Source organism: Cydia splendana, chromosome 20, assembly GCF_910591565.1.
Source record: "Cydia splendana chromosome 20, ilCydSple1.2, whole genome shotgun sequence".
Taxonomy (NCBI): Eukaryota; Metazoa; Arthropoda; class Insecta; order Lepidoptera; family Tortricidae; genus Cydia; species Cydia splendana.
In genome coordinates this window covers 13665837-13679044 of record NC_085979.1, presented here as the reverse complement: position 1 = coordinate 13679044, position 13208 = coordinate 13665837, and the positions used below count along the sequence as shown (strand labels likewise).

The window sequence follows — 13208 nt, the reverse complement described above, 5'->3', positions numbered from 1 at the left end:
AGATATAACAAGACTCTATAGATGTTGAACAAATAGGTAATTATTTTATAATTTTAGTACTAAACATGCGCCAAATACGGACACGTTGAAGATGCAGCTGTTTTGAAAACAATTCTCTGTTTCGTGTTCTCTGGCGGTCTAGCATGACTTGCGTTCTCGCGTGCGAGTCTATACTTGAAGTCGCGCCGAGTGTGTAGAGTAGTGCGCGTGAACGCAACACATGCTAGACCGCCTGAAGTTCAACTGCGTCAATTTTGATGATTTACGATCAAGAACCAAATGGGCGTAGGATGAGTTTCAGCGCACAAACCGCTGACTTTTTGGTTGATAATTTTATTAACACCTCATCGCATGAATGGTGGTAAATGTACAACTTCGCTCCAAGATTTATTATACAACAATTATTATAAGTACGTACATCAGTTTACTAACTCTAGTTCTAATTAATTTGAGCGTCTTCACACGACGCGGTGATTAATGTTCGTTTGGACCTAAATGGAAAAACTTAAATTGAGTCGAGATCATCTGTTTATCAATTTGTTAAACAAGTCGAGATAAAAAAGAAACTTGGACTTTTTATGATTAGGGTAGACCAGGTATGTACCTAGGAATATTTGAAAATAGATTCTTAAATTTGAAATGAACTACATATCTTATTCACTCCAATGTGACATTTAACTTCAAGTGTAAGTACCTACTGATCCTAACGTGTTCAGATTCACACTAAAATACAAATAGGTACCTAGTGATTTAATTGTGTCTCACGAACGAATGTGCTCGATTCATTGGAATATTATTAAGGATGACTCACGTTAGACCGGGCATTGTCCGGGCCGGAGCTTCCGGCGCTTACTTTTCTATGACATGACAGGCGATCACGTGATGCTTTCCAGGATAGAAAACGATACCCCGGAAGCTCCGGCCCGGACCACCACCATAATCACCACAGTTAACCGTCTATGTATTCGAAATCTGCGGCTTCATGAACTGTATCATGACGGTGACGTAGCTGGTGAGCAGCGATATAAAGGAGAACGGAGTGGACGCGTCGATGTCGACGGAGCGCCAAATCACGCAACGGAATCGACGCGTGCGCAAGTACGTCAATGAGTCTTGCAGCGCTTCACGGACCTCCTTTTCTGCAATGAGCATTAACGTCATTATAATCGTCGACGTCATCATTAATGTCTTTATCGTCGTCATAGTTGTCTTAATCGTTATCAACAATTGACATGACAATCATTTGATTGTTATTGTCCAGAAGTTGCAATTAAAAATGACACAATCATGCTTTTATTTCGGCTAATACATTAATTGACCGGAGCGTAGCGAAGGTCTACGTTTCGACTGGAGCATTTTGCTTTTGTATGTCCGGATGTTCTCCTCTACAGGTCGTAATTCTTAACCGAATCTCGTGAAATTTTGTGACTGGATTCTATGTCTAAATAAAAAATTTTTGTCCGTCCGGTTTTTTGATTTTTTTTTTAAATGGCGGAGTTGTGATAGCTCGCGCCTAAACAAATAGTGGTATCGGTACCATACGAGTGTTTTCTTTTTGAGATATGTTTATAGATTAAATGGCCAAAAATTCAGAAAATTTATTTCGCTGGTTTCGAAGGTATGGAGATATTTAATTTTAACTAATTTTAATTTGAGAAGGAGTAGCTAAATTTCGTCAACCCATCTAAGAACTATTTGGCTCAGTTTGTAAACGTTCGCTTTTTCTGTTTGCACAGAGGGTCTGGGTTCGATCCTCAGTAATTGTATGCTGGGATATTATTATAACTTTTTGTATTTTTTTACACATACATTTCGTATTGTTTTTTTTTTAATTTACTATATTTAAAGCTCTTATAGTACCATGTTATTTAAAGCTCTGCTCGCGAGGTCTACAGCTCACAGAGCCACTAGTTATTTCTCTAGACGTTTTTAATAAACTGAAACTCGATGTGATTGTGGTTTTTCGTTAAGTGCCTATGGAGATCGTCACCATCCAATCCATCGGCATCATCAGATCAACATTATGTTCTATCCTCCTAAGGGCCAGCCATACAAATGAAAAACCCATAATTTGCCACACAAATTTGAACCTTTAGTGCAGGGAATAGAGTTGATTTTGGGTTTGTTTGAAAATTGAACGAAACAAAACAAATTGCACTCTTTTCCAATTTAATATGATTTAAATTTCATCTATCTGAATGAGTACTTTAGGTAGGACCTTGGGCCTTAGGAGGCGATTGTCACCAAGTATGAATTTCGGACTAATCAGAGTCTAGCAAAAGAGTTTCGATGTAATGTACAAGGTTTTAGTCAAATAAACGATGTACAAACCGTTTTAAGGAAAACAAGGGGGTGAAGCAATTAATAAATTACTTACCTGGGTTTGTCAATAACTGATTAGCTAGAATGGTTCTGATCTTATCAACTTCATCAGCAGAAATTTCGGCTAGCAGCGACGGCAACACGGTCATCATGGCACTGATCAGTATTTGGAAGAGTTCGCTGTAGTATAACGTCCTCTAAAGAAGACAAAATTCATTACAAGAATTCATTACATTGATTGCCAGAAGCTTAACCAAAGTCATTCAGATTTTGGTATCAAATTGACGCCAATGTACAGACCATGTACCGAATTGTTGTCTTAAAATAATACTTACGGGTTCTCGTTTTTTAATCAAATCGTCTAAAACGTGGTAGATAAAAATCATGCATATACGAAAATCCCCTGCATATTTGACAGCAATCTGAAATAAAGTACATCTTAGACAAGATTTTACTGTGATACCTACCTACTCAATAGTTATTAGTTGACCGAAGCGAAGCGAAGGTCTACGTTTTGACTCGGGCATTTTGCTTTCGTATGTCCGGATGTTCTCCTCTACAGGTCGCAATTCTTAACCGATTCTCATGAAATTTTGTGACCAGATTCTATGACTAAATAAAATTTTTTTGTCAATCCGGTTTTTGGAAATTTTTAAAAATGGCGGAGTCGTGATACCTGTCGCCTAAACAAATAGTCGTATCGATATCATAAGAGTTTTTTCTTTTTGATATATGTTTATAGATTAAATGGCCAAAAATTCAGAAAATTTGTATCACTGGTTTCGGCGGTATTTAGATATTTAGTTTTTACTTGAGAATGACTAGCTAAATTTCGTCAGCTTTAGTAAGAACTATCATGGCGCATTTTGCAAACGTTCGCTTTTTTGTTTGCATAGGGAGGTCCCTGGTTCCATCCCCAGTAATTGTATGCTGCTACATAACTTTTTGTATTTTTTTATACTTAAATTTCGTATCAATTGTTGTTTTTTATTTTATTTTTTTATTTTGAAAAAATGAAAAAAAATCGTATTTTTTATTTATCAAGCGCGGGCTAAGCGCATTCGTTTATTTTTTGGAACAGATGATGGCTTTTTGCGCTTTAAAGAAAATTTGATTCTTGAATATACGGCGCCATACCTTTGGCCTATGCTCGTCTAGATGGCGACACCATTTTATATTTAACAATTTTTACTCATATCAGTAAAAGAACATGGGTCAAAATCATATGGCGTTCTAAAAATAAAAAAAATCATTTATCCATACATATATACATACATTCATTGATATTTTTTTTTCATTTTCATTTTAATCCTGTATCGAAAGATGGCAGTAAATTTACTGTGACTACAAAATTTAGTATGACAATAACCCTCTACTACATATAGGGACCGTGCGCGTTGGAGGGTCTGCCATCTTGTGGCCTGAATCGGAAACATGTACATTGCCAAAACAAGTTCTACCATCTACTGTTCTTGTAGGTACGTTTCCTTCTGTCATCTTGTGGGCTACATCGGAAGCATAAACGTCACATTTACGCCTCACGCCAAAAATCTGACGGCTCCTATGCTACCCCCTATAGTTCACGCACGCCCACTATAGGGACCGTGCGCGTTGGAGGGCCTGCCATCTTGTGGCCTGAATCGGAAACATATGTGCACATGTACATTGCCAAAGCAAGTGCTACCATCTACCGTTCTCGTAAGTACGTTTCCTTGTGCATAGTAGGTTCTGCCATCTCGTGGGCTACATCGGAATCATAAACTACACATCTACGCTTCGCGCCAAAGATCTGACGGCTCCTGTGCTGCCCCCTATAGTTCATGCACGTCCCCTATACACTTTATTCTCTTTAGATTAGATATTTAAATTCTTACTCGAGAATAAGTAACCAAATTTCGTCAGCTCATCTAAATGCTATCATAGCGCAGTTGGAAAGACGCTTACAAGCAAGGATATGGGAATAGGTACCCGGTTCGATCCCCAATAAATGCAATTTTTTTTATTATTTTTTTGCACTTAAACATCGTATTGCTGATTGATCAAGCGAGCGCGAAGCGCGAGGTAAGCGTATTCGTTTGAGTTTTTGTTTGAACATTTTTTTAGCGGTTTTAGTTCAAGGGCATGGCTGTTCCAGGAGTCAATTTCCACTTACGTTTATAGCATGGGCGGTCATCATCCATAAATCGCAGGGGTTAACATTGCCTAGGGCTAGAACTAGCTGTAGGTTGCTCGTACGTTGCGCTTTCCCGGGCTCAAAGTCTGACTAACAATAATGTTAGTTAGACTTTGAGCCTTTTAATTTGGATCGCCTCGCTAAAATGGCCCATAATTTCCGCAAATCATTTTTTCTTCGAGGCAATTACTCCGTTCTCATTTTTTTCCAGTGGAATTTCTTCGCTTTATTTAATTTTTCGTGTACATTTTTCAAAAACTAAATTTTCCTTTTCTCAATTTATTCCCTTTTCTTTTTAATCCCAGTAGTTAAAATAACCAGTAGGTTTTTTTTCACTAACTAAATATTCTCTATCTCCATATTTTCTCTTTTTTTTAATGCTAGTGGTAAAAATAACCAGGTTTTTTTCAAATAGGTAGGTTAGGGTTATTTTTTTTTGATGACCCTATAAACGAAACTGCTCCCAGAGATAGGTAGGTTAGGGTTATTTATTTTTGATGACCCTAAAAACGAAACTGCTCCCAGAGATAGGTAGGTTAGGGTTATTTTTTTTTGATGACCCTAAAAACGAATCTGCTCCCAGAGATAGGTATGGTTAGAGTTATTGGCTGACAGCGTTTGGTTTTTTACTTGTAGTTTTTTAGATTATGTTTTAATTTTAGTGTTTTTGATATTTGTTGTATGTGAAATACCTACAAGTAACAAATATAATTACTACACTATTAACATACAGTAACAAGAAAATATTATCCTAGATATTTAAAAGAACGAAAACTATAAGGAAAAGATTAATTTAAAAATATTAAAAATAGGTGATTGCGGAAGAAAACCATTGGGAAAATATGGGAACGGAGTAATTGCTACCGAGAATGAATGATTTCGGGAAATTATGGGCAACGCAAAATATGAGAACGGAGTAATTGCCTCGAAGAAAAAATGATTTTCGGAAATTATGGGCCACACTCGCGCACGAAGCTTCTTAGTTGCAGTTTACAGGTTAATTCAAATGTAATGTTGGTTTCCTAACATAGGTAGAGTTAGACCAAGAAAAGTCTGCAGAGATTTTGACACTGGCACAAATAACATTGGCACTGCGTGTGCTGTCAAAATCTCTGCAGACTTTTCTTGGTCTAACTCTATCCACTTTTCTATACAATTAGTATAGCGACGTGTATACTTAAGGGGCATCGACCGTACACTGACATCGGGATGATATTTTTATCATGTTATTTAGTAGTCATCGTGCGTCTCGCTTGCGCCAATACACGTACGGACAAGAACGAGTGAAATGCACGATAACTAAATGACATCAGTTAGATGTCTTTCTGATATCAGTGTAAGTTTGAATTGGCCTGTTAGCCAAAAATTGTTTCGTATGTCCATATGTTCTACTCTACAGGTCGCATATCTAAACCAATTCCCGAATTTTGTAAGCAATTGATAGTTAAGTTTTTATGGTCAAATTAGATTCTCTAAATTCTTCAAAACAACGGAACCATACATTTATTCAGTTTTAAACTCTGCTCGCGAGGTCTACAGCTCACAGAGCCACTAGTTTTATAAGGAGGCAAAGTAGTTGTTTAAGCTCTCGTGCTAATATTGATACCCGAGCAAGCGAAAGATTCCAAAATTGAACCACGAGCGTAGCGAATGGTTCGAAAAATGTTGTTTGAATGTTTTCAAGGCACGCGGGTTAAACAAATTTTGCCACCGCGTGAAACACAAAATTTTTCACCACACCAACACAAGGAAAATACTAACTGTAAAAAATCAAACAAAATCAAAGCAAATATATTCAAAATGAATGTTATTCAATTTTTATCATTCAAAATCATAATTTAAAAGTCAATTCTTGCAGCGAACATAAGAAAACAACTTAAAATTTGCATTTTATTACTTTGCCTTACATGTGAATAAAGTGCTAATTTCTTATCAGTTTTTGAACAATCAAGAGTGCCTTTACTAGTTGGTGTGGTGAAATAGTACATTACTACAGAGGCCGGGACGAAAGGGGTTGCCGGCCGAAGACATATAGATGGCCGAGCGAAGCGAGGCCGAATAGGACTGAGCGCGGGCAACCCCATTTCCCGCCGAGGTATGTATAGTGCTTTTCTCAAACATGCAATGAAATAAATAAAATAAAAGATCCACGAAACCCAAGTTTTATTTATAGAAAAAACTAAAAGTAACCTACACCCAAAATATAACCAACACGTACCTATATCATTATCACGCGTATGTTTTACACGAGTCGTGTATTTTTACTACCCGTATATTTTCATGTATCTTTGATTTTTTCGCCTTGTATCCGTCTGACTGTCGTTTTCGTCACATAAGTTTACATAGTCTTTCATGTTGATATCATGTTTCACATACATCGTTGCTTTATGCATGGAGTAAATAAGTATAATATCCACAGTGTTGACGAATTTGTAGTTACATTCCATTAAAATATGCCACAAAACTGTTTCTAATAAACTGTAAGCCATTTTTCTTAGTTTCTCAAATAATAAAATTGCCATAAGCAACCATATACATACTTCGTCTTTGACTTGGCGGCAGAGGCAGCAAGTTATTAAAATCAATTCTGCTTACGCTGCCCATTCCAACACCTACGATTACAATTAATATTAATTTCATTATTTCGTCGGAACTCATATTAAAGTAAAAAAATCAACAACGCACCATAAATCCAATAAAACAGAATGAATATTTTTCAACTTTACCTCCATAACAATTTAAAAAATATAACTACGCGTGTTTGAGTAGACCTTTTTACCGCTAAAGTTTAGATGAAATATTTTAAATGTTTTTATTTGTGTAGTTTATAATTTAAAATTATAAAATTATAGAATGTATTATTTATTAAGTTCATGTTGATTTTATACAAATAAAACTGCAAATTATAGCAAACATTGTTTTTTGTTTTTTTTTTATAGGCGTAGTGGCAGAGTGTCATTACGAACCATAAAGCAAATACTGCCTCTAGTTTTTTTTAATGGATGAATGCCACGATGCTGTGTCACAAATATCTGTGAAATGAAAAATACTTTTCTCAAACATGCAATGAAATATTGATGTTATGTTCCTTATAATAGGCTGCGAAGTATGACGTTTCAGGTGCGGCTAGGACAAGAGGTCGTTAATGGAATTTCATACAAATCTTGCAGGCCTAGGCCGGCAAAGTCCTCTTTTTTAATTTCCATTTCACAGATATTTGTGACACACCATCGTGGCATTCAGCCATTAAAGTTGTAACACACTGTCGCACCGCGCCGCGGCCTCGGAGCGTCGCACCCATGGGTGAAAGCGAGAAAGAGATATTTGTTTCGCTTTCTCGCTCTCACTTATGGGTGCGACGCTCCATGGTCGCGGTGCGGTGCGATGGTTACCACTTAAAAAAAATATAGGCAGTATTTGGTTTATGGTACGATTTCTTTTTTTTTATATCTTTATAGGGCTGTATCTCCTAAACCGTACGTCGTAGCGCAAAAATAATAAAATGTTCGTTCCTCTGTAAGGAACCCCTAATTAATATTTAAAAAAAAAACACAAAAAAGAGAAAAAAAATTACAAAAATATCTTTATAAGGCTGTATCTCCTAAACCGTACGTCATAGCGCAAAAATAATCAAATTTTCGTACCCCTTTGTGAAACCCTTAAGTCATATTTAAAAAAACACAAAAAAAGAAAAAAAAAGAAAAAAGACAAAGAAAAATTTTTATAGGGCTGTATCTCCTAAACCGTGCGTCGCAGCGCAAAAATAATAAAATGTTCGTTCCTCTGTAAGAAACCCCTAATTAATATTTAAAAAAAAACACAAAAAAGAAAAAAAATAACAAAAAAAAACTTTATAAGGCTGTATTTCCTAAACCGTACATCGTAGCGCAAAAATAATAAAATGTTCATTCCTCTGTAAGAAACCCCTTATTAATATTAAAAAAAAAACACAAAAAAGAGAAAAAAAAATACAAAAAAAAACTTTATAAGGCTGTATCTCCTAAACCGTACGTCGTAGCGCAAAAATAATCAAATTTTCGTTCCCCTTTATGAAACCCTTAAGTCATATTTAAAAAACACAAAAAAGAAAAAAAAAAGAAAAAAAAGAAAGAAAAATATTTATAGGGCTGTATCTCCTAAACCGTGCGTCGTAGCGCAAAAATAATAAAATTTTCGTTCCCCATAGGAATCCCACGCACTGAACAACCTATCACATTAGGACATGAAACAATCATCATCATCCATTTTTATTATTATTTCATTGCATGTTTGAGAAAAAGCACTATACATACCTCGGCGGGAATATGGGGTTGCCCGCCTCAGACCTATCCGGCCTCGCTTCGCTCGGCCGTCTATATGTCTTCGGCCGGCAACCCCTTTTTCACCTCAGCAGCTCGAACAAGGGTACTTTGCTTCTTAAAAACAGTGAGCAAAATGCGATTTTGCTCACTAAGTAATTTTGTCTCAAATGTCATTCAAGTGATCTTTATAGTCAAATGTCATTTCAACATGCGGGGTCTAATACAAGTTCGATATACTTGGGTTCTATTATCTCTGTCCCTCTAGGTATGTTCTCACTGCTTAGGGTGAAAAATTTTGTGTACTACACGAGATCAAAGTTATTTACATCTCGTGCGCTTTTGAATCCCTTACTACGCTCAAGATTCTAAATTAGATTCACTCGCTACGCTCGTGAATCTATTATAGAATCTTTCGCTTGCACGGGACTCAAAATAAGCACTCGAAGAAATATCAAACTTTGATCTCTTGTTGTACAAATAACTATTGTCCCCTTGTGGCCTCTGTAGTAATGTGCTATTTCTATACTTCATGTGTTTTTGGCAATAGTCTGCTATAGTGAAATTAAATAAAAACCTTACCATGAATTTCAGTACACTAAACTTCGATTCTATTACATTGTAGAGATTTTTGTAAACATATACGATTTTCTTTATTTTCGATAATTTCAAACGAATATTCTCCTTATGAAACTGCTCGTCTCGTAAGCATTGCTCGGCTGAATGTCTTAGCAATTTCAATCGGTTTCTAAATATTTCCAACATGATAATAACAGGTATCATAGCTATGTCTTTGCTGTAATAGACAAACATGCCCGTGAGGACAGGTAAAATATACTGGTATAGGTTCTCAGTGAAAAAAAGAACGCATGTGATGAAGACTGATGATATTCTAGAATATATCAACAGATTCACGAATCTTGTTAGAAGAGTTTCATCCCCAATATATGGAGGAAGACGCATCGTAGCTTCAACTCGGTGCATGTCTGACATATAATTGGCGAAATATTCCTCGTGAGTAATAATAGATGTCAGAACTAGTACATAGTGCTCGAATATTTCGCAGTAATTTGTAAAGTAGAAAGAAGAATGCGAAGGTATATTCCACAGCATAAAGAGAGGAATAAAAGTGTTTATCAGTATATTGTAAGCAGTTAAAAAGCGCGTCATGTTTAAGTTTTCTGTGACGTTTTGATAAAATCCTAATATTAACCTAATAATCATGAACAATTTTAAGGAGAGCACAAAAACGAAGATTTTTCTAGATACACTCTTTGAATCGAAAACTACATTTAGCATAACGTGTTTAACTCTTAGTATGAGTGTAAAGGCTGACGCGTCAAGAGCAACTGAAGCCCCGTTTCCCACATTGTCTGCTCTGAAAGTTTATTTTAATTTATAGTAATTGGTTTGTTGCTGAAAATAACTTGTTGTGACTTTCAGTTCCATGGTGATCTGCATTTATTTCGGGTAAGGTCAATTATTGGTATGCACTTTAATGATTTGGTGATCAATATTTACAAATAATTACACGAGTATACGTTAACCCTTTATAAGGCAGAGACGATTTGGAAACCACTTAGTTAATAAACATTTACGGAGAAGAACATCCTCTTTTTATTTAACGATAATGGTATTATATAGCGAGTACATCAGGCTTTCTTTCCTCATTCATACTTTTTCGGTCAGTATTTAATTTTAGTGTAATTAATTAATTTATAGTATGTGGTCAATTTATGCACTATGCCTGTCAAGGGAAGCAAGCTATCGTCATTGTTTCCATTATACTATTAAAAATATACACGTCGCTGTATCTAATAATTTGAATTAGAGCTCTTGCAATTCACGATGGCGAGTGGCGAGACTCTTATTGGTATGATGACAAGGTCTAATTTTGATAAATCCACTCTCCATCGTGAATTGAAATAACTGTACTACGTTGTTTGTAGTGTCAGGAAAGTGTATCATTTGCCACTTTAAGATTAATAAAATTATAAAAGGTTACATGCTATATCGATAAGTATCGTAATTAGAACTTTATGCGGAAGTCTCTTTCTAACTCCTTGATAGAAAGAGACTTCCGCTTGTAAATTGTATCGTGAAACGGGCCACAGATTATAATTTTTTCAGTGATATTCGTATATTAATCCTACCCACTACAAGATACACAATAATGTTCGATTTACCGTATGTAGTCAATTAAACGCCAGTCTGTACAGAGCACCTTATGTTTGTTATGTCAATGTCAATGAATATGTGTATTGGAAACAGATCATCTGAAAACTCAAGTGCACTAACAGGCTGAGTGCATATATTGACCACATGTTTTTCTTAATGATTTCTTTTTTTTTTTTGCCGTAGATGTGTTCCCCAGTACATTACAAACATGGTAGTGTATTTAACTTTCACGTAGCATATCTGTATAACTGGGGCCTTATAAAGGGTTAAACAAGAATATGAAATTATTTAGGTGCGGAAAATAGTTTGTTGTGATCCTTACATCCATGGTGATCTCATTTTAGTACACAGATAAAGATGAAGATAGAGATAGACTAGAATATTTTACAGATTACGAAGAAAATTACACTCATAAAATAGATATGCACAAAAACAAAACTAATAATAATATTATATTTAGACTTAATTAATGCACAAACTACCGTTTGCTAGTGTGTGCACTAATTGGTTAGTTTTCGTTATACACTGAATGCATCGATACCATATTCACCCATATCCGAGACGACATGAGCGAAAACCGATTTCTAGAAGACTTTTCTTTCCCTGGCCGCTCTACTATAAGTACAATAAGTAGGTACAATAGGCACAAATCAGTTAAGGGAATCATAAAAGCCAAGTCATATAAACAAAATCACAAATACTACCTACCTTAAAAAGTGAGAGATCATTTGAGAAATATATAAGTACTTAGGTTTACCCATTAGATATGAGCGCCGATAGGCATTTAGCCGGCGGCGGCGCGCCGGTCAAAATCGGTCGGCGGCGGCGGCGAATCGGCGGCGTGGCCTTGAAACACCTTTGATTAATGAAAAAAGAATTCAAACCAAAATTTTACCGAATTTACACGTTTTTGCTGTAAGAAAGTTATAAAATAAGTGCATTTTTCAATTGCAAGCAAAATTTATCGAATAGAGGTACGAAAAAAGTTTTATATAGTATAAACGGTATCGAGCGGCATCAGAGGCGGTCTTAATCTTGGCGAGGCCCTGGCCGGAAGATCTTTGCGAGGCCCTTATCTATTGTGCTAAGTAAAAAGTAGCGGATTGACTGTATCAGGGAAACATCTGGTCGACTGTCCAAAGAGCCGAAGTGAGGAAAATCAAGCTCCGTTATTAACCAATATCGACCCAACAAACCGGTTTATGTCAAAAAGTGAGGCCCAAGGCCGAGCTCCACCTAACACCGAAGACCAGATTCCGACGCCTTCCCATCCGAGGCCATACAGCTTAGAATCGAACGCCAAGTGTGTGAGCTTGGCTGACGGCCGAATGCGCGGAGTGCCGATACGGCGCGCTTCTGTGCGAGGCCGAAGGCCAAGCTGCAAGAGGGCAGAGCTTGGAATTGGTCCAGTGTAAGCAAGACCAAAGGCCGATAAAGACCGTGGCCACAGTGTTAAAGACCTCTGGGGCTCTCCTGTAGGTGCATTCGTGCGAGGCCAAAGGCCGTGCTGCAGTGGAGCTAAGATTGGAGAAGAACCAAGCATTTTAAAAGCGAGGCCAAAAGTTACGCTCCAAACAGGGCCGAAAACTTGCAGGTTCAGATAGCGGCTTACTTCTATGCGAGCGATGCGAGGCCAAAGATTGGTCTGCGAGAGAGCAAAGCTTGAAATTTGAACAATGGCCAAGCTTAAAATGAGACCTGATTCCGTTTCCGATGCCTTCCGTGCAAAGCCAACGGCCGGACCTTTGGGCGTGAAAACGCTTAATATCTGAAATTAACCCCCTTTTACACCTTTTTAAGACATTTAAACCATGCTTGCAATAATTGAATTCGCGGTGAATGACGGATGAGCTAGCCAGCTGGCAAAATTAGTCATTTCGTTGCTCTTACACTAGTAGCGCGGTTACCAAACAGAAAAGTTTGAATTTACCATCGATATTTTAGAATTATATGGACCTAAAATACCTTTTGAATGTCTATAAGCTATTCAGACTGGCGCCGTTAAAGATCTAAACTAGATAAAATATATATTATCTGATTCTGAAAGTAGTAGTATGTAGTATCTAACAAGGTCACGCCGATGCCACGCCGATAGCGCAGCGTCGGCGGCGGCGGCGCGTAAATTTTGTCGGCGGCGGCGGCGCGCCGGCGCGGCGCTCATATCTATTACCCATTAACCCATTATACTACCTATTGGCTTTGGCTCATTTGATGTCTTTAAAAGAAACTCTCAACTT

General features: G+C 37.0%; 2 protein-coding genes across 3 annotated transcripts in view; one reads left to right on the top strand and one right to left on the bottom strand.

Annotated features, from left to right (window-relative positions):
• Window positions 1-13208, top strand: part of LOC134800535 (inactive dipeptidyl peptidase 10) — a 460887-nt gene that overhangs the window by 241822 nt on the left and 205857 nt on the right. The gene's annotated exons all lie outside the window — the stretch shown is intronic.
• On the bottom strand, window positions 958-11299 carry LOC134800647 (uncharacterized). Its single transcript, XM_063773130.1, has 4 exons — window positions 11294-11299; window positions 2374-2519; window positions 1991-2036; window positions 958-1209 (listed from the first exon to the last, which is right to left on the bottom strand). The coding sequence occupies exons 1-4, from the start codon at window positions 11297-11299 to the stop codon at window positions 958-960; spliced, it is 450 nt and encodes a 149-aa protein (XP_063629200.1).

Bases quoted from the DNA above. Each gene is read 5' to 3' on its own strand.
- LOC134800647 (XM_063773130.1), bottom strand. The intron at 2,037-2,373 runs GTAATTTATTAA...GCTGGCCCTTAG, and splicing joins TTATTGACAAACCCAGGTAA to GAGGATAGAACATAATGTTG. The intron at 1,210-1,990 runs GTGACGATCTCC...ATAACGATTAAG, and splicing joins TGATGCCGATGGATTGGATG to ACAACTATGACGACGATAAA.